Source organism: Lytechinus pictus, chromosome 7, assembly GCF_037042905.1.
Source record: "Lytechinus pictus isolate F3 Inbred chromosome 7, Lp3.0, whole genome shotgun sequence".
Lineage (NCBI taxonomy): Eukaryota > Metazoa > Echinodermata > Echinoidea > Temnopleuroida > Toxopneustidae > Lytechinus > Lytechinus pictus.
The window spans coordinates 33,985,237-34,006,877 of NC_087251.1; the positions used below are offsets into that span (position 1 = coordinate 33,985,237).

At 36.2% G+C, this 21,641-nt stretch overlaps 1 protein-coding gene across 1 annotated transcript in view; it reads left to right on the forward strand.

Annotated features, from left to right (window-relative positions):
• Positions 1–7,270, forward strand: part of LOC129264520 (proteasome activator complex subunit 4-like) — a 34,433-nt gene extending 27,163 nt beyond the window's left edge. Inside the window, exons 35-39 of the mRNA XM_064102549.1 lie at positions 344–472; positions 893–1,048; positions 1,681–1,828; positions 2,266–2,399; positions 2,953–7,270. Of these exons, the coding sequence (XP_063958619.1) occupies positions 344–472; positions 893–1,048; positions 1,681–1,828; positions 2,266–2,399; positions 2,953–3,087 (702 nt within the window). The 3' untranslated portion in view covers positions 3,088–7,270. The remainder of the gene's footprint in view (positions 1–343; positions 473–892; positions 1,049–1,680; positions 1,829–2,265; positions 2,400–2,952) is intronic.
• The last annotated feature ends 14,371 nt before the right edge of the window (positions 7,271–21,641 follow it).

Consider the following 21,641-nt stretch of genomic DNA (forward strand, 5'->3'; position numbering starts at 1 on the left):
AGAGAGGTGGGGAAAATTAATTATTTTTTACATCAAGGAAAATGGTCCATTTTCATGTCTTTGCCTGGGATTACTTGTTCCAAAATACATGCTTGATAACTATCAAATGTATTTCAAACAAGTTTTTGGTTGATTTCGGGGGGGGGGGGGGTAGTTGATATGAAGATATCCACATACATATCTCATCTTGAATTTAATTGTATCAGAATTACCGGTAGCTGCTTTGGTAAAGCCAGGGTAATTGTGCTGCATTATTGTAGATCGCTTAGAGACTTCTGATACAATAAGGGTTAAGTGCTCTGTAAGTAAGTGTAATCATTATTATAATGTTTATTTATTTCAGTTGGCACCCCTTGAAAGCTGTGAATCAGATGAAGAGCTGAGGTTTGAAGCTGTGATGACCCTAGCTTGTTTAGCCCAGACATTACTCCAACCAGAGACGATACCCCTGATACTCACATCTTTACAACAGGTACAAATATGATTAACTTATGTTTGTCATTTTACTTTTAAAGTCAAACCTGCTGTTGGTACCACTTGTCTATGAAGACCACCTGTCTGTAAAGAATGTTTTTCTTATCTTTTCTTAATATATAATATATCCGTAAAAGACAATGTGTCTGTAAAGACTCTTTTTCTTCTTTTTTGTTTTGTTTCCATTGGATATTATGGTTCCTCATGGGGGTATGTGTAATCTGAATATGTCCATGTATAGAGTAGACCACTTTCTTTCTTTTTATCGTCAGATCTAGTAGTTTTTAGTGATTTTGGTTGGCTAAGTCTGACTGTTACTGTGGTAACTGTCAGAAACTTTGTCAGATAAAACATCTGACAAGTGTTTTTACAAAACTCTCCCTTGAACTTTACCTTTTACTTGTCTGTATTTCTCAAGATTGGTCAGGGCCAGTCCTGGAGAGCCAAATGCAGTATGTTGGAGTACTTACAGGTGATGGTCTTCTACAACCTCTTCACTATCAACAGTCTACCCAGACATATAGAAACCATCGGTCAGATTGTGCTAGACAGACTCAAAGATGACCGCCTTGAGGTAGGGTCAGAGCTTGATATGGATGATGGTGATGATGGTTCTAGTGATGATGATGATGGTGCTAATAATGATGATGATCATGATGACGATGGTGATGATGATGATGGAGTGCTAATGATAATTATGATGGTGATGATGATCATGATCATGATGACGATGGTGATGACAATGATGGAGTGCTAATGATCATTATGATGGTGATGATGATGATTATGGTGATGATGATGATGATGGTGATGATGATGGAGTGCTAATGATCATTATGATGGTGATGATGATGGTTCTAATGATGATGATGATGGTAAAGGTGATGATGGTGATGATGACGGTTATGATGATGATGATAATGATGTTAATAATAATGATGGAGATGATAATGTTGAGGACTTCATGGTAATATGTTGTTGGTCGTGCTTTGAATTACGACAATGATGCTGCTGTTGCTGCTGATGATGGCAATGTTAATTTCAATTTTAGTTATGTCAGTTCTTGAAGTTCATATATGCTGAAGGCAATGATGATGTTGATAATGTAGACAAGTGAGCTTTGTTGCTAGTCATTGATGCTGAGAGTATGAACAAGGCTTTATTTACCAGGTCATAAGTGATAATGACTTCATTTTCCCTATCCAGGTAAGAGAGGTAGCAGGGGCAACATTGAGCGGTCTGATCCACTGTGGCTTCCTACCAATGGAAAATGGAATGCAGAGCCACTTTGAGAACCTTTGTAAGACAAGACTACCCACAAAGAAGGTAGTCAGTTTGGCTGCACCTGCTGGAGGTAATGACTTGTCTTTAGATCATACCCCACATCGCCCCCCCCCCCACCGCCACCGCCTCATGCATCCCTTATATAGCCCTGTCTTTCTCTAATGGATATTCTGAGGTAGTTAGCAAAATCTAAATCATACCATGCCGTAGAGGTGCTGTGGCCAATTCTGATTAGATATGTGCTCGTATCACGTATCTTCCAAAAAAAAAAAAAGATCTTGTCAAGACTTTCAATTGGAAAGGTCAATTGGAATTGAAAATTGTTTTTAAGCATGAAAAACAACTTAATTTTCATATCTCCCCAATGCATACATTGATTAGCTTCATTTAAATTTGTGTGATTATTCAAGCTTTCCATAATATCAGAGTATATATCCTCCTTGTGATATTGGTAAAATGGGATGTTAGCTGATAAAAATGAGTCTTTCAATTATTCTCTATTCACAGCCATCGTCCAGCGACATGCCGGTATCCTAGGCTTGAGTGCTTGTGTCCAAGCGTATCCCTATGACGTCCCTGAGTGGATGCCACAGATTCTAATGGACCTTACTGACCACCTACACGATCCCCAACCTATCGAGGTATGACCTATCAAAATATGTATCCGTTGAACCCCTATAAATAATTTCAAGTGTATACAGGTATGTCAGTTTTATAACATTGCCAGAGTTACACCATTGCAATTTAATTCCAACCCAATAGTTGTGTTGATGATAACGATATTCCACTTTTATATAACACATAATACGTTGGAACAATGCCTCTCAGCCTTTACAAATAATTTTTTTACCATGGTCATGAGATCCTGACTTGCCCACTCAATTGTTAGGCATATTATATAGACTTTTGCATTCTACTGGGTACCCATTGAACACCTGATAGAGAGTGGCAAAGTGTACATTGACGCTTTGTCTTAGGATGCTAGGTAGGGGGTGAGATTCAACCACACGACTCTCTGATTAAACAACGAGAGTCTGAATATTCCACCCACAACACTACTGAAAGATAAAATATATTTCAATTATTTTTGGCCTTGATGGGAAAGATCTGTTGGTCAGTTTTTTGTTTCACTATTTCTCAAATTGAAAATATTTACATAATTCATTTTGTTTCATTTCTGTTTGCTATCTGTAGAAAACAGTACGGAAGACCCTGTCTGACTTCCGCAGAACGCATCACGACAACTGGCATGAACACAAACAGAGCTTCACAGACGATCAACTTGTAGTACTAACAGATCTTCTAGTCTCTCCAAACTATTACGCATGATGAATCCTCCACTATTCTTGTATCCCAGGGTGGTGTTTCACAAAACTTTAGTGTGACTAAGATGGCACTTGAATTGCCAGTTGTGTGCGGTAAATAACGTATCATTACATTGGTCTGATGGTGTTTAGAGGATGTGCACTATTGCGTATTCATCAACGAGGTAACGGAGTAACTATTCGCACGATGTAAGTCACTCTTAAATCATTGTGAAAGACAACCCTGATAATAAAAGTATAGATAATTATGTATTTGTTTGCATTTTGAAAGACTGGAACAACATGTGTGTTTGAATCTGCTCATCTTGTGATGCATTTGATTGCATTGTGATCAGATACCGCTCGGTCTTAGTCCCAGATTGGCCTTCACCACATTGAATTCGTTTGGTTTTATTACAGTTGGTCCACATTGCTTGGTCAAGGCTAAATGTTATTTTGTATGATAATCAGTTAGTCTAATTGAAACTTGTTAATCAATTTTCCGCTTCGTTTAATGGCCGTTCATGTGAGTGTTCTAATAATGTGGGGTAGGCTTAATGGAAATAGTGGGGTGGGGGGGTCTGGACTAGTAAGGCATTTAAGATGAGGCATTATATTTTCTGTCCCTGCTTTGTAAGAGGGGATTTTTAAGACCTCAATATGATCCTTTTTTTGCAAGTTAAATACTTCAAGGTACATAAAGATGACAATATTTAAGCATTATAGGTATCCTTACCATAATTTTTTAGTACTTTTAATAATATTAATGTTATACATAGTTCTTATGAGTTGTATTAGGCAAGCTGTGAATCTTTTGCCGAAAAGCGCAAAAGATTGTTTAGTAGAGCAGTGGTCTTGTAATTTGGTAACCTGGGTTCAATACCAAGTTGATGTGCTAGTGCCCTCTGGTAAGGCATTTAAATGTATACCAGGTCCCTAGGAGAGGACCTCAAGCTGTCAGTCCCCTGGCTGCTTGCTTACAAGCATTCATACTTTCTTAGCAATCAGGGTATTTTTTATAAATCACAACAAACTACATAGCTATTGGTCAGTAATGAGATAAACTTGAATTGTTTTAATTTCAAAGATGCCCTAAAGCCCCTTATCCATGCTTATAATGAATGGTTTTTATTCTAACTAATCATTTACAGATGTTTTGGTCTGAAATGTGACTATAAACTCTTGCAACGAACGTGAGATGGGTTTTTATTACTTTTTTACGCATAAACCTCTGTATAAGCCCTTTCATTGGAATTTTTATTTTGATAATACTCATGTAATGTACACTCTATTAACGAAAGTGCAATCTGTGTTTTATTGCTTCTATGCACTATTATCATCTACAGAATTCTTTTTTTCATATTTTAATCCATTGATATTACATTTTAGGAAGTGACTACTATACAAAACACAATACCTATCAAACATTAATTAATTTACAATATAATTACAATCATTGCATACATCATTGTTAAGTGCAGTGGTACAAATATTATTCCAGTCATCTGTTAAGAATAATTTCTTCGCATTAAAAACATTAATTATATATCTGTTGTTATGCTGGACAAACATTTAATTTTGTCAGACCTCATACACAATTGATGTAATTTATTTTACTATTGATAATACATATTCATGACAATAGAGTCATTTTTAAAACTACAGAAATGTTGATAAAAAACCCTGCCTTTCTGTGCAATGGTAATAAGAAAATATTTCTTTGGCTGTGTATACTTTATTAGGCTATGATATATTATTTTTTATCAATTTTTTTTCTTCAATACTCACCATTTCTCACTTTGCTTTAAATTAGATAACTTACATTATGATGGTATAAATACCTGTTCTCTAATGGACATAAAACTTGTGTATTTTATCATTCATCTCAAGTAATATTTAGTAAGTCCTATATTATGTCCTCAAGTTAGGTGTATTGTTCGATTCATCGTATATTATTGAAAGAAGAGTTTGATCAAGCCGATGATCTTGGATTACAGAGTATATAAATATTTTTTTGTTAAAAGATGTTCCATGTTTCACAGTAATGTACATCAAGTTTGAGAACCTCCCAATTCGTTTATGTGTCAGCAATGTTCTGTTGTTTTGAGGAGTTCAACTTTTTTTTTTCTTCTAAATTTGCAGTCTTGTATATGTTTTGTTATAGTTTAATTAAATATTTGATTGATTAGTGTCATAATTTTAATTAACACTTTTCCTCACCCCCTCCCCCAACCATCAAAGGATAATCTGTGATTCTCTGTCCATTTACGTTTGTTATTATTCCTTTTTTTTTTTCTAACCGATAAAGATTTCCGGATTGCCTATTTAGATCAAATTTGAAATTTCATTGAAAGCTACATTTCATAGCTTTGTTACACTTCATACATTATTCAGATAAAGCACATAGATAAATCTCTCTTATTTATTCCATGTTATTTGTGTTATGGTGGAAATAGAGCCTCATTTACATTTATTGAATAAATTATGTACATTATTTTTAAACATGTAACAGTTATTTTTACAGATTCATATACCAAATTATGGCATTTTTATTGATTGGGTACATGGCTATTTATGTTTCTTAATTTCATGTGGAATATATTATTGATTATTTTAATATCTTTTATTGTGTAATGCTTTTCAGCGGTCCATGTGGGTGCTAAATACTGATTGGTGTTCCCAATAAAAAAAGTTAATAAAAGTTTCCAGGCAAGTCTTGATTCAGACCCTTGCAATTCATTTTAAGGCCAAATATGATAGGTTTGGTGATTTTCATGAATCACTGTTCCTTTTTTCACAAAACTTGATGGGAACAGATGCTTGAAGTATTTTATAAGTTTGTACCAATGCTTGATCTTATAGCTTAGAACACTACTTTCTAAATTAATGACTAGTTTTATCAAACAGGGATTTGATGAATTAAATAAAGATGGATATTTCATAAATGGATTAATTCAAGACTCTTATCTTTTATCATTAGTACAATATTCCTAGCAATACTAGTTATTAATGCTAGTTATTGTCATTATCATTATTTTCATGACAATGTGCATCATCTACCAGCATTTGACAAGTCAGATTCTGTTTAAACCATGCTAGTATACATCCAAGGCTTTCAATGTTGGCGTTCGACTTTCGTGTTGCTATCTGATGGTATTCAGAATATATTTTGAGATTCTTGTTTCAAGCGCAGTCCTGAGAATGATTTTGTGCTATCCTGGGTCCCGTTTCATAAAGGCTTCCTATAATAACAAATGCACACTTTCTTGAACAAGTCTACTATCAGCCAATCAAATTGAATGATTTCAGTAGCTTTTAACTGTTATTGCAAATTTGTTATTACAATAAGTTTTATGAAAAGGGCCCCCTGGTCAATGTCTATATTTTCATGCATTGTACATGACAGAATGAAGTTTGCATGCAAAAGCTCCTGTCTCGTTTATTTGGTTTATGTTCACTTTGTCTCCAAGCAGTTGGTCTATTTCTCAGTCTATTACCACATGGGCTGAACTCATCTGGGCCCCGTCTTACAAAGAGTTACGATTGATCCAATCAACCTTATGTATATGGAAATCCATCAGTGTCGTAATTTTTTCTTTTGGATATATGCTCAAAGAGAAGCACACTGAATTGTAAAGAAAACAGTGAATGTATGAATAGACGTCATTTCTAGAAAACATTTTGAACAAACATGTATCTTAGATGTTGACGTTGCTGGCTTTCCATAGTTGCGATTGATCGGATCAATTGCATCTCTTTGTAAGACAGGTCCCAGGTTTTGTCAATTTGATCTAATTGTCATTTGGCCTGCACTTCACTTGGTTGAATTCTCATTGGTCTAATCTGCCCAGATGGTCTAATTTCCAGTGTCTGCCAATCATTTTGCACTTTCAAATGAAGAGTTAATATGTAAACACTTTACCTGGTCACAGACACTCGAGTGGTGGTAGGCCACGTAGATAGATGAAATGGGTCGAACCTGACTGGAAATTAGACAAAATGACAAATGGGCTATAATACGGAAATTAAGAGACAGACTGGTTTTAATGATTTGACCATACAGGATGAGATCGAATGGAAAGAAGACAAAGTGGGTAATAGACCAAGTAGCAATTACCTGAAGTCGTCGATTACTTTCAGTATGTGGTGAAGGTGTATGATTATTGTGTTAATATTATGCAATAAAGATGGTGTATATTGAAATTAAATCTATAAATTAGTATCTGATTTTACTTCCAGTATTCTCCATGATTTCTGGGTTTGGACTGGTTGGCTTATATACAGGTAGTCATAAACTAGTCCCTCCCCTGCCCCCCCCCCCCCCCCCCCTCCCCACAAAATATGGGAAGAAGGGTAAAGGGAGAGAGGAAAAGGAGAGAGAAAGAGGTGAGGGTTAAGAAAAGGAATAGGAAACAGAAAGGGAAGGAAGAAAGCAAGGACGAGGGGAAATGAGATAAGGGGGATGCAGAAAGAAAGAAAATAAAAAGATGCTAGAAAAGGGAAAGAGAAAGAAAAGGAAAACAGAATTGGAGGGGGAAAGAGAGGCCGTGGGGAGGGGGCAAATAAAGAGGATGCCAGTGGATATTGGGGCAGAGAGATATAGCAAGATACAGGGCGTGGATAGGAAAAGGGAGATAGCTAGGGGTACAAACATCTAGGATGCCAGTGGATGGAGTAGAGAGATATAGGGGGGCTAACATTGAGGATGCCAGTGGATGGGGTAGAGAGATATAGAGGGGGGGGGGGGGGGGCTAACATTGAGGATGCCAGTGGATGGAGTAGAGAGATATAGGGGGGCTAACATTGAGGATGCCAGTGGAAAGGGGCAGAGAGATAGAGGGGGGGGGGGGCAAACATTGAGGATGATAGTGGATAGGGAAAGAGAGATAGGGGCAAACATTGAGGATGCCAGTGGATGGGGTAGAGAGATATAGAGGGGGGGCTAACATTGAGGATGCCAGTGGATAGGAGCAGAGATAAAGAAAGATAGGACGAGGAACCATATAGGACGTCAGTGGATAGAGGGGGCAAACAGAGAATGCTAGTGGAAATATAGGCAGAGGGATAGAGGGGGAACCATGTATGTCAGAGGATATGGGGTAGAGAGATATAGAGGGGGCGGGGGCTAACATTGAGGATGCCAGTAAATAGGGACAGAGAGATAAAGAGAGATGGGGGAGGCAAACAAATATATATATATGGATAAATGCAGATCTAGAGATAGGGGCAGGATAGTTGGTAAAGGAATTATCAACTGTGACCAGCGAGGCATTTTGCATGCATGACGCTTTACTAATTCCATTTTCTTCTGTGATATGGATTGAGGGGGGGGGGCAGAATATGCCAGTGGAAATAGGCAGAGAGATAGTGAGGGGCAAACTTAGATATCAGTGGAAAGGGAGAGAGAAGTTAGAGGGGGCAAACAGAGGATGCCAGTGGAAATAGGCAGAGTTATAGTGAAGGGGCAAACTTAGATATCAGTGGATAGGGAGAGAGAAAGAGATAAGGGGGCAAACAGAGGATGCCAGTAGAGATAAAGGGAGATAGTGAGGGGGCAAACATAGGTATCAGTGGATAGGGAGAGATAGAGGGGGGGGGGGGGATATATGATGTCAGTGGATAGAGGGGGGCAAACAGAGGATGCCAGCTCGTGGAGATAGGCAGAGATATAACAAGGGGGCAAACACAGACATCAGTGGATAGGGAAAGATAGAGGGGGGATATATGATGTAAGTGGATAGAGGGGGGGGGGGGCAAACAGAGGATGCCAGTGGAAATAGGCAGAGAGTTAGTGAGGGGGCAAACATATATATAAGTGGATAAGGAGAGATAGAGGGGGTATATATGATGTCAGTGGGTAGAGGGGGGCAAACAGAGGATGCCAGTGGAAATAGGCAGAGAGATAGTGAGGGGGCAAACAAATAAAAGTGGATAAGGAGAGAGCCCAGGAGAGAGAAAGAGATAGAGTCGGGTCATATAGGATGTCAGTGGAAAGAGGGGGGGGGGGCAAACAGAGGATGCCAGTGGAAAGAGGGGGGGGGGGGCAAACAGAGGATGCCAGTGGAAATAGGCAGAGAGATAGTGAGGGGGCAAACATAAATAAAAGTGGATAAGGAGAGAGCCCGGGAGAGAGAAAGAGATAGTCTGGTCATATAGGATGTCAGTGGATAGAGAGGGGGGGGGGCAAACAGAGGATGCCAGTGGAAATAGGCAGAGATAACAAGGGGGCAAACATAGATATCAGTGGATAGGGAAAGATAGAGGGGGGATATATGATGTCAGTGGATAGAGGGGGGGGGGCAAACAGAGGATGCCAGTAGAAATAGGCAGAGATAGTGAGGGGGCAAACATAAATATAGGTGGATAAGGAGAGATAGAGGGGGTATATATGATGTCAGTGGGTAGAGGGGGGCAAACAGAGGATGCCAGTGGAAATAGGCAGAGAGATAGTGAGGGGGCAAACAAATAAAAGTGGATAAGGAGAGAGCCCAGGAGAGAGAAAGAGATAGAGTCGGGTCATATAGGATGTCAGTGGAAAGAGGGGGGGGGGGGGCAAACAGAGGATGCCAGTGGAAAGAGGGGGGGGCAAACAGAGGATGCCAGTGGAAATAGGCAGAGAGATAGTGAGGGGGCAAACATAAATAAAAGTGGATAAGGAGAGAGCCCGGGAGAGAGAAAGAGATAGTCTGGTCATATAGGATGTCAGTGGATAGAGAGGGGGGGGGGCAAACAGAGGATGCCAGTGGAAATAGGCAGAGATAACAAGGGGGCAAACATAGATATCAGTGGATAGGGAAAGATAGAGGGGGGATATATGATGTCAGTGGATAGAGGGGGGGGGGGCAAACAGAGGATGCCAGTAGAAATAGGCAGAGATAGTGAGGGGGCAAACATAAATATAGGTGGATAAGGAGAGAGAAAAAGATAATCTGGTCATATAGGATGTCAGCGGATAGAGAGGGGGGTCAAACAGAGGATGCCAGTGGAAATAGGCAGAGATAACAAGGGGGCAAACATAGATATCAGTGGATAGGGAAAGATAGAGGGGGATATATGTCAGTGGATAGAGGGGGGGGGGGCAAACAGAGGATGCCAGTGGAAATAGGCAGAGATAATGAGGGGGCAAACAAATAAAAGTGGATAAGGAGAGAGCCCAGGAGAGAGAAAGAGATAGAGTCGGGTCATATAGGATGTCAGTGGAAAGAGGGGGGGGGGGGGCAAACAGAGGATGCCAGTGGAAAGAGGGGGGGGGGGCAAACAGAGGATGCCAGTGGAAATAGGCAGAGAGATAGTGGGGAGGCAAACATAAATAAAAGTGGATAAGGAGAGAACCCGGGAGAGAGATAGAGTCTGGTCATATAGGATGTCAGTGGATAGAGGGGGGGGGGTGGCAAACAGAGGATGCTAGTAGAAAAAGGCAGAGATAAAGGGAGATAGTGAGGGGGCAAACTTAGATATCAGTGGATAGGAGCAGAGATAGTAAAGGTATCAGTCAATGGGGGAGAGAGATAGAAGGAAACCATAGATGCCAGTGGATAGATGCAGATAAAGAGATATGGGCATGAAAGGTGGACGGACATCAACTGACCAGTGAGGCCTCGTTTGCTTTTTTTTTTACGAATTATTTTCTTGTGCAATATTTTAACATAAAGGCGAGACAGAAATACCTGTCCATGGCTACATCATTCACTCAATTTACCAATCTAATTTCACCCTCCCACAGCAACACCAAAAAGCCACATTCAACAATTCCCTACAAATATTCATGGTCAACCCCCGTTATACATTCAGGACTTTTCTGAAAGGGTTTACTATAGAGTTGGTAGACTTTCAAATCGATTTAAATTCCTAACTCATTAGGGGGTGGATATAATTAATAAAGGTTTGGATCTTTCCGAAAGGTGCATCTAAAATTATTCACCAAACTGCACAAATCCTCTATTTCAACACACCAAACTGTACACAAATTCCAAAAAATTATCCGCAATGTCATTCAGACGGGTGAAACAGACTCTAAATTGGTCATTTCCAAATAGAACATCCAAATACAAGCTCAAACACTATCACACCCACATTACAGAAGGTAAGAGAGGCAGGGTATTATGTCGTCATATGCATAGTACATCATCCTACTTCTTTCAACTTCGATAAACATGAGCCACTTCCAATGCTACACCAAAATGAATACAAGTTCATCACAATTCAGGCACATAACCAAGTCGCATCACACACATTCATCATTGCCATTATACATGTCAAAAGTCCAATCTTTGTCACGAAAGCACTTTTTACCATCACTCTCATCCGAACACAAAGACATCGGAATAAAATAAACAAAAGCTAAGCATATTCCTGTTTCATTTCTTTTATTATGTTAAGTGTAATGCCACAAGTGGCTTCCGATACAGCAAAATTACAAACAGGATTTTTTTTTTTTCAGTTTCATTTCAATTTTTTTTTTTTTTTGTCAAATGAAAATATTTCAAGGGACTAACAATGTCAAATATGGGGACAAAGGGGGAACCGTTTGACTGCCAAATAGCTGCATCCCGACAGTGAAAAAACCTGGGAAAACCCTTACTTTGGGGACAAAAGCCAGGAAAAACCGCCAAGATGCAGCGTACAGCCAACTAGTTTTAAAAAACATAAAGGTTCAAATAGATAAATAAAAGATTTGAACAGAGAAAAGTAAAGCTGATCGTAGTACAGAGTAAGGAGTCAGATCAGAAAAAATATGCTAGTAGCAATTGGTTAAAAAAATGTTCAACATGAACAGACCAAGTTGCAACATGAAGCAGTAAAAACTTTTTTTTTTTAAATCTCAAATAAAATTTAAATACGTAACCAGTATCCACTGGATGCCTTTAGGGCAATTACAATAGAGAGAAAACGGTAAAATAAGGAAAACTAAGTCACAAACTTTGACAGTCGCAATATCGTAAATAAGGACTAACAGTCCAGAGGATTGAAGAATGCATCAGAAATTTTCCAACATTAAATCAAGTAAGTGTATACGGAACAAATGAATTAGATTTGAGAATTTGATTATCAAGAACATTGACATTAATAACAATTAACCAGGTGACTATTTGGCTTTTCCATACAATATTTGTTTTGGGTTATTACAATTCTTAAATTTCTTGGATTTTTTATTCGCACTGCAAAAAGGAGTGACAAATGTTAAACTTTTGAATATGGAACAGCAAATTACAATATATCATGAACAATATCAAGTAAAAGAATCCCAATTCATCTTTGCTTTATCGCCTGGCAAAATAAATGTTTCTCCTTGTTCGACTTTCCATAAATATTCAAAAACTTTTTTTGTAATATATGTATTTTGTGTTACTCTCATAGCTAATTTCCACTCCCCCTTTCACTCGTTCTTGAATTGAACATATTTTTTTGTGTCCCAACATATTTTCATTTTGAATATGCATGTACACCTAACAATTACTGGACACTCAGTATAAGATGTTTCAAAGACAATTTGTAACTGAACTTTATAAAAGTCTTGAATTCTAAGTCAAATATACATTATATATAGAAAACTATCAATACATTCTAATAAATACTCACAATTTAAATATTTCGTATTTTTTTAGATGAAGATACTAAATATAATTTTTAGTCCCTGTATTAAACTAGGAGTAAAGATCAATTGTATACATGAAATAAACAATTATTTTAATTTGTATTTGACATCAGTTTACCAAAAGCTCAAAAAAACATTTTAAACTTTGTTAATGCATTGGTTTTTTTTTCAAAATGAAGATGCATAACAATATTTTGTATTTCTATCCAACTAAATTCTAATGTAAAATGTCCCAAGGACTTGTAACAATATATTTTTTTTCCCTTTTCCAACAATAAATCAAGTGTATACGATACCGAACAAAATTAAGATTTTCATGAATCAGACATTTTACTATTGAACTGATTTGGCATTATCAAGAACATTGATATTAATGACAATTAACCAAGTGCCTATTTGGCTAGTTCTGCAATTCAAAACAATATTTGTTTTTGTCTATTACAATTATTGAAATAATCTGATTTTCAATTGCACTGCAGAAATAAATGACAAATTTTTAACTTTTGAATAATGAACAGCAAATAATCTATCATGGACAATTTCTAATTAGAAATTAAATTCCTTTGCTTTATCACCTGGCAAAATAAACATTTCTACTTGTGTTCAACTATGCAATTTATATTATTTTTAAATATATGTATTTTGTTTTACTCACAAAGCTAATTTATCTTTTTTCACTCATTCTTGACGGACGTCTGTGTTCCAACAGATTTTTATTTTAAATATAAATGTACACCTGGATACCCGTTTTACATTATGATTTGCTAATCAAGATTAGATCACTTGTATAAAATTAGTTTCAAAGACGATTTGTAACATGAACTTTATAAGTCAGGTTTTGAAAAAAAGAAATTTAACCAAATGTAAGGAAATAGCACAATTTTTTACGTGTCACTTTAGATGACAAAAACGGGTGGAAAAAACCTAATGTCTACACTAAATTTCCAAAATATTAGCTTTTAATCTTCAACTTGATGAAAGTATTGGGCATGTAATAAGTAATCTGAATTCAAGTCAAATATACATTTCAAATAGAAAACTATCTTCTATACATTCTCATAAAGAATAATCACAATTTAAATATTTCACATTTTTCGGGATGAAGATGATATTATTAGTCTCTGTATTAAACTATGAGTAATCATTTCAGTATTATCTTGAATGGAAATTTGTATCTGAAGGTTAGCTGTATACATGAAATAAAATCGTTTTTAATTTGCCGAGTAGAAAAAAATGCTTGTAACCCAATTTGTATTTGACATCAGTTTACCAAAAAGGCCACAAATTTTTTAATACTTTATTAATGCATTTTCTTTTTTTCAAAATGAAGATGCATAACAATATTTTGTATTTCTATCAAACTGAATTCCAATGTAAAATGTCCCAAGGACTTGTAACAATACATTTTTTTTCCTTTTCCAACAATAAATCAAGTAAGTGAATACCGACATTTTACTATTAAACTTTTTACTTTTGAACAGATTATGCATGATCAAGAACATTGACATTAATGACAATCAACCAAGTGCCTATTTGGCTTTTCCATACATAGGATGAAGTACAGTTGAACTTAATGCAGTTCAGTTAAAATAAAATGTTTTTCATCATTTCTTGTTCTGCAATTAAAAAAAAATATTTGTTTTTGTTTATTACAATTATTGAAATTATTGGATTTTTCAATTGCCCTGCAGAAACGAGCGACAAATTTGACTTTTGAATAACGAACAGCAAATACCAATGTATCATGAACAATTTCAAGTTAGAAATTAAATTCCTCTTTGCTTTATCACCTGGCAAAATAAATATTTCTACTTGTTCAACTATGCAGTTTATATTAAAAAACTTTATTTTTAAATATATGTATTTTGTTTTACTCACAGAGCTAATTTCTTTTTTTTTCCCACTCATTCTTGAAGAACGTTTTTGTGTTCCAACAAATTTTTATTTTGAATATACATGTACACCTAACGATTACTGGATTCCTGTTTTCAATTATAATGATTTGCTAATCAAGATTAGATCACTTGTATAAGACTTGTTTCAAAGACAATTTGTAACATGAACAGGTTTCGAAAACAGAAACGATTCAATCAAATGTAAGGAAATTGCAAGATTTATAACCATCTGTGACATATTACTCTAAAAAAGAAAATATAACCATTTGCAGAGTATTAAGTTACTTTGTTTCACTATGATTTCCAATACTTTAGAAATGTGTACCCATCTGGCTTGGAAACGGGGAAAATAACTTTTCCATATTCAAATAAATCAATGTCACTATAAGCTTTAATAAGCTTTGTCGGCTTTTCAAAATTTCAAATATTTAAGACAATTTGATTTAAATTTATTTACATTTTATACAACAAAAGAACTGTTCACACTTTTTCCACACAAAGTAGTTTTTGGCTGGTTGGTTTTGATAAGATACAAAGTAAGTTCCACATTTTAATCTACATTAAACTCACACTTTGTAACTAGAGCGTTTTCCTACATAACCAAAAAAGAAATTAAATCTAAATTTCAAATGATAGGCTTTTGTCTTTTCAAGGTTTTAACATTTTTTTTCCACATTAGAAGCTTGTGATTTGATTTTTCTGTTATTTCTTTTCATCTTGAAACATAGACACATTGAACATTTGGAATAACATACCTTCCAACAAAATAATAACTTCCAGAAAGATTTTTTTCTTTCATAATACTGCAATAATAGTTACATTTATATAGCCCATAATACTAGATGTTTCTAGGGGCTTTTAGACCGTTAACATCTTTCTCAATTCTGAAATTTGTTGGTGTTTTTATTTCTTTACAATAAACACTTTTCCATACCAATTAAAAAATTTACCTTTTTTTAATTCAGATTCATACTAATTCAATTCAGATTCATACTAACAAAAGAATCAACCTCAACAGTTTCTACAAGCTTCAGTGACCAAAAACAGTTTTTACTACAAAGAGACATTCTCATGGAGTTTTTTTTTTTCTTCAATTTTTATGGTAATCTGAATTAACAGGGTTTCCCCCTTGTCAATTAAATGTTAAAAATTGCAATAATTTTGCAAACTAGAGAGAATATGGAAATATCCTTTGTTAAAGTTTCGAGGCTTAAAAATGGGGGAGGGGGGAATTAAATTTCTTAACCTAATTTCCAAAATTTTATTATTTTCTAAATGCTAGCTTTTCATCTATAACTGAATGAAAACAAGTATTGGGCCATAATAAACCTGAATTTGAAATGAAATGTTTGACTCACTCATATTACTCGACAATAACATTTCAAATAGAAAACTACTTCTATACATTCTTATAAAGAATACTCACTATTTGAATATGTTGCATTTTTCGAAATGAAGATGCTTAACATTATTTTGAGCCTCTGAATTAAATAGGAGTAATCGTTTCAGCAACATCTTGAATGGAAAATTGTTTATGCAGGTAAGTTGTTTGATGTTTTTTTATCCTCGTAATTTGTCTAGTTGAAAAAAAAAATACTTGTAACCCAATTTGTATATGACATCAGTTTACCAAAGCCAACTTTTCTTTTTACTTTATAAATGCATTCTTGTACTAGTAATTTTATAACATTTTGTGTTTTTGAAGATGCATAATACCTGTATTTTGTGTTTGTATCAATCTGGGGTAAGTTTCAGCAATCTTTAAACAGAAAATGTATTCCTTAAATTTTCGAAGACCTACTTAAAATGCAAAAATTTACTGTTTCTATGTGGTCTAGTAAAAAAAATTGCTTGCAACTACTATTTCTACGATTTACAAAAATGTGAATTCTTTTTACTTATGATAAAATTCTATATCAAATTCCTTGCAAATAAATCACTGCTCACAAATGAAATGACTTCAATACATTCTTATAAAGAATACTCACAAATGTTAAGTTCACATTCAAGATGAAGTACAATTTTTTTATTCTGTTCTTTGAATCAAAGAGAAATGATTTTAAAGAGAAATAATCTTGAAAATCGCAAACCGAAAATCCTTTTTATATTGAAGTCTATTCATTTTTTTAAATATAAATATATATCTCGTCTCTTTTGTACAACTGTATCCAAATATTATAAGAGCTGAAATGAAATAGCTTGCAACCAAAATTGTATATGATGACATAACCCTAAGAAACATTTTAGAAGGGGACTAATTTTCAATTTTGAAAGAAAAGTGCATATGACAGTTAGCAATTAGGATATATATTTTTTCAAATCTTTTTAAAGTTTGCAGATGTGTTCAGTGATCAAAGAAATCATTTTGAAGGTGACTTTCTAATTTTTGTAAGTTGGGCCATATTTTTTTGTTTCAGCCTTTCAGGTACTGAAATGAGAGATATATCATATTCTATGCGAATAAAAACGAGCACACAAGATCAGAGCATGACATAGATGCTAGTTAGCCAATACATTGGTCAAAAGCAATCATGTTAATCCATATAAAAGGCAATTTGATAAAAATTTACAATATTTTGCTGTAATCTCTATTGCAAGATATGTTGCTACTACCCAATCCTGGAAACCACCATTTTCCCCTGGAAACCCACTGCAACCCTGGACACCGCCAGTGCTCCCTGGTAACCATCCATACAATCCTGGACACTGCCGCTTGACCCTAGAAATCATGCCACCCTTGAAACCGCCACAAGACCCTGGACATCGTCGCCGCTCCCTGGACACCAACGCTGCTCCCTGGAAACCGCCGTCACTGCTCCCTGGACACCACCACTGATCCCTGGAACCACCGCCACTGGAAACCGCCGCTGCTCCCTGGACACCATCGCTGCACCCTAGAAACCACCGCCACCGCTCCCTGGACAACACTGCTACACCCTGGACACCGCCACTGCTCCCTGGACACCATCGCTGCACCCTAGAAAACACCGCCACTGGACCCCGCCGCTGCTTCCTGGACACCATCGCTGCACCCTGGAAACCACCGCCACTGGACCCTGCCGCTGCTTCCTGGAAACCGCCGCCATTGATCCCACGACACCATCAGACCCTGGAAACTATCGCCAGACCCTGGACACTAAGAACCGCCAAGACTCCCTGGAAACCAGACCCCTTCAGTTCCCACCGTCCCAGACCGATGAAGATTTTGGACCCCGGATGTTCCCTCCTTCCCAGGAATAGTTCCCTCAGACTCACAGAGAGTTGACCCTAGTGGCTGTGGAAACCTAGACCTTGGACACCCCTCCCTCAGCTAGGTGGTAGTAGTGAGAACTTAACCCTAGGGTGAGCTAGTGTAGTCCCTCTTGGCACTTGCTTTCACTGACATCTCCCTCTACAGCTCAACAAGCTGGCATGGTCAACGCAATTCTCTCTCTTCCCCCGTCAGCTCTCGTCACCTAAACAGGCTTCTTACACCAGTGTAGCACTCTATTATTGGGTTGGTATGAACCAATGCTTGGATATGTTTGCACTGTATGGGCAAAAAAAGGTTTCTATGCACAGAGAAAACATGCACATACAACTCTTGATACTTTAAACCACTTCAACTTACATCACCTGTAGCTTGATAGCTTCCTCCCTCACTCAAAGACTATGTGAAAAACCTGTTACAGCAAACGGACAGCAGCTTACAGCCAATTACAGATCAACCAGTCATAACATCATGGAGAAATCTCATGCACCACTGGAACTGATACAGGTTCAGATTGATAGAGCTTTTTCCCTCCAGAGAAGGTATACATTCTAATACAGAAACAATACTGAACAAGGGGGAAAAAAGCCTTTTTTCGAAATATACATATGTGCCAGACAAATAAACTTTCCAAAAGATCACTAAAAAAAGAACGGTCTTCCAAATTTTTTTACACATTTTCAAAAATGTAAATATTTAGTGTGAACATTAATAGTTAAAACCACACAATTTGTAACATTTTTTCTTTGTGAATTTTCTTTGACAGGTACAAAGCTTACAGTTTCTGTGCATTGCGTTGCAGGACAGAGTGAAGCAGACCATGTTCAGGATTAGGGTAGGCTTTGCTCTTCATCTACAGAAAATTCCACAAATCAGGCATACCAAGACCAGTCAACACCATTCTCCATCATGAAGCACTCCTTGACAGCACAATCTCTCCAATAACATAAATGCTGCTTAGCAAATAGAAACATTCGAGGGGGAAAAAAGGGAGATACACATTCCAGTTAAAAAAAATAAGCCCCAGCGCATGGGCCGATTGTAACCTTGTGATCAACCTCAACGAGGAGCATTTTTTCTTCTATCAGTGCTCAAAACTTAAATAGTGCTTTTTTACTAAAATGGTTTAGCTTAGTTGATTAATAAAGATAACAGCAGATTCAACACAACAATTAAATACAATGTTCAAATATAATGAAAAAGAAAATAAAATGGAATCAAGACCACAAATACCATTTCAGGTGAGATGTGTCTCGCGGTGCGCCACTGATATGAAGGATGTTGTCTTTGTCAGATACAAGCAGTAATGGAGGTGTCTTACGAATATCAAACAAGCGTGATGGTAGAATAGGTTGCATGATGGGTAAACCCTGCTAGTATGTCAGAAAAAAAAGGAAAGAAAAAAAAACATCCCTGCCCCAAAACATTAACCTACTAGTAAAATATAATTCATGACCAAACAGCAAATGCCATAAACCAAACAAGAATGTAAAGATGTTAAATCAATTGAAAATGAGATGTCGTACACATGAATTCGCTTTGGGTTATATTTTGAAGTAATATTGTAACTACGCTACAACAGTTACTAATACAGCAATTCAGGATTAACAAACTGATGATCAAACTATTAATTATATAATCACAGAAAGCAAACAGAGTAGATTTAAATTATATTAATTTACCAGATTGAAATACCATACCAGGTTATCAAAAACGGCAATATGGGAATAGAATGAAGATGATTGGCAGATACATGTAGCTTGGTAATCGTGGAACACTTGCATGGGTGCAAAAGGTATAAAGGCATCTATTTCTAGCAGAAACAAAGACTGAGATAGAGAAGATATTAAACCCTACATGGGGTCAACCCCCAAGTTTGTTAAATGGTGCATTACATGAAGTATATTTCTTAAATTAACTTGGAAAATAATAAAAAACCCTAAATGCAATAACTTTCATGCATGGATCTTTACAAGTCACAGTAATTTGCACATAGCAGAGTGCACATAAAGGGGTTATAAATTATTAAATTTCAACACAAATAACTTCCCCCATTCTGTAAATGCTAAATCATTTAGTCTCGAGTAGAAAATTCTTATATATTAAAACAGAAATGTTATAGAAGCATCATGAAGCACTTATGCAAATTTTATTTCGAGAACACGCAACTCTCTCTATGAATTTGTTTTTCATGCCATTTTTAACTTCATAACACTATAACTCTAACACCATACAGATATTCCCTTGATACAAATTATCTCATACCAGTTCAAGAAACTTTACAAATATTGATTACATCACATTTGTTATGGCGCCACAAACGCAGTCTCAGCATCCCTGAGCTCAGAAAAACAGTCAAGTACAATAGTCTGATTAGCCAAGATGATGCATCCTTGGAAAATCTATGTGTATGAAAAGAAAAGGAAAACCCATCCCTCCCTCACAAGCTTGTGTCTATAACTCTAGGTCAAACATTTTGTAAAATGTGTTATAGAATGTTAAAGAAAAATAAAACTCAAAATACAGTGATGAATGCCCAATGGCAAGACAATTTTTTTTTCCTTTTAAGTATTACATATACTTTCATTGTGCACAAATGATTTTTTTTTAATGTATTAAACACAAAGTTAAAACAGACGTCACCTTCGACAGTCACTTAATCTGTTACTTCACTGCAGAACAGTTCATTACAATGATGGGTTGCAAACAAAGTTGGCATCAGGACAAGCACCTGACCGCAAAGAATAGAAAGAGAAAAAGAACACTTTGCCCACCCTAAACCCAACAAAATCTTAAATCATACTTCTTTTTGTAAGTGGATATTTTTTATTTTCTACATACACATTCAAATGTATTTTTTACACGATCAACAAAACTAATGCTGGATTCATGAAAAGAAATGCACACCCCAAACCCAGCAGCACTACTCTGAGATTCATTCAAATTGTAAGTGGATTGTCTGCTTTTGCTTATTTTTTTTTCATTTGGCAGTAAGGATCAATGAGATAATGCACAAAAGTTGGTCATTCATGGAAAAGAAAAAATACCATAGTACATTAATTAAAACCTTTCACATGGATGGGTGAAGCTTTCTTGGGGCGCTATGATGGCACAGGTGGAAGATGCCTTCTTGGGCCGGAACTTGTTCTATACAAGAGTGATGGAATATTCACCTTTACCCAAAAGGAACACTAAAGCATGTGCGCAGAGAAAAAGACAGGAGGAAAAACAAAAACACATGTTGACAGCCAAAATGGCTGCATGCAAAGCCCCACAAAACATAATTCAAGTTCATGTATATCAAGGAAGTCCTAAAGTTGTGAAGCAAATGATATTCATGTTAAGATAATATTTTTTTCTTCATATCTCTACTTCTTTTAAATCATGTAGAACCGTTATTTTTACCAATATTAATGCACATTACAAATCTATTCACTCGCGAAAAAAAAAGATTCTGCTCAAAATGAAATCCAATATCATGTAAGATTTAAGTTTTTACTTTTGCAAATGTATATTTATATATATATTTTTGGGGGTGTACCTTTTCAGAAAAAAAAATCAAATGGGAAAATATGAAATGGTTACACTTATTGCTGGTTACCACTGTCATCTAAGCGAAGCTTGAATTCCCTTTGGCATAATGAAGTGCACTTGGTAAATCCTGTATCACATAATTGAGAACAGACGAAAATGGGGGGAAAGCAAAGCTCAATGTTAAACATGCCCACCCCACCCCCTCAATTTTAATTGAATGGAAAAAAAAAATTGATGTATAAATGGGTGTCCTGTATTTACCAATGTTATTAAATTAATGCATTACAACATACATGAGGTAGATG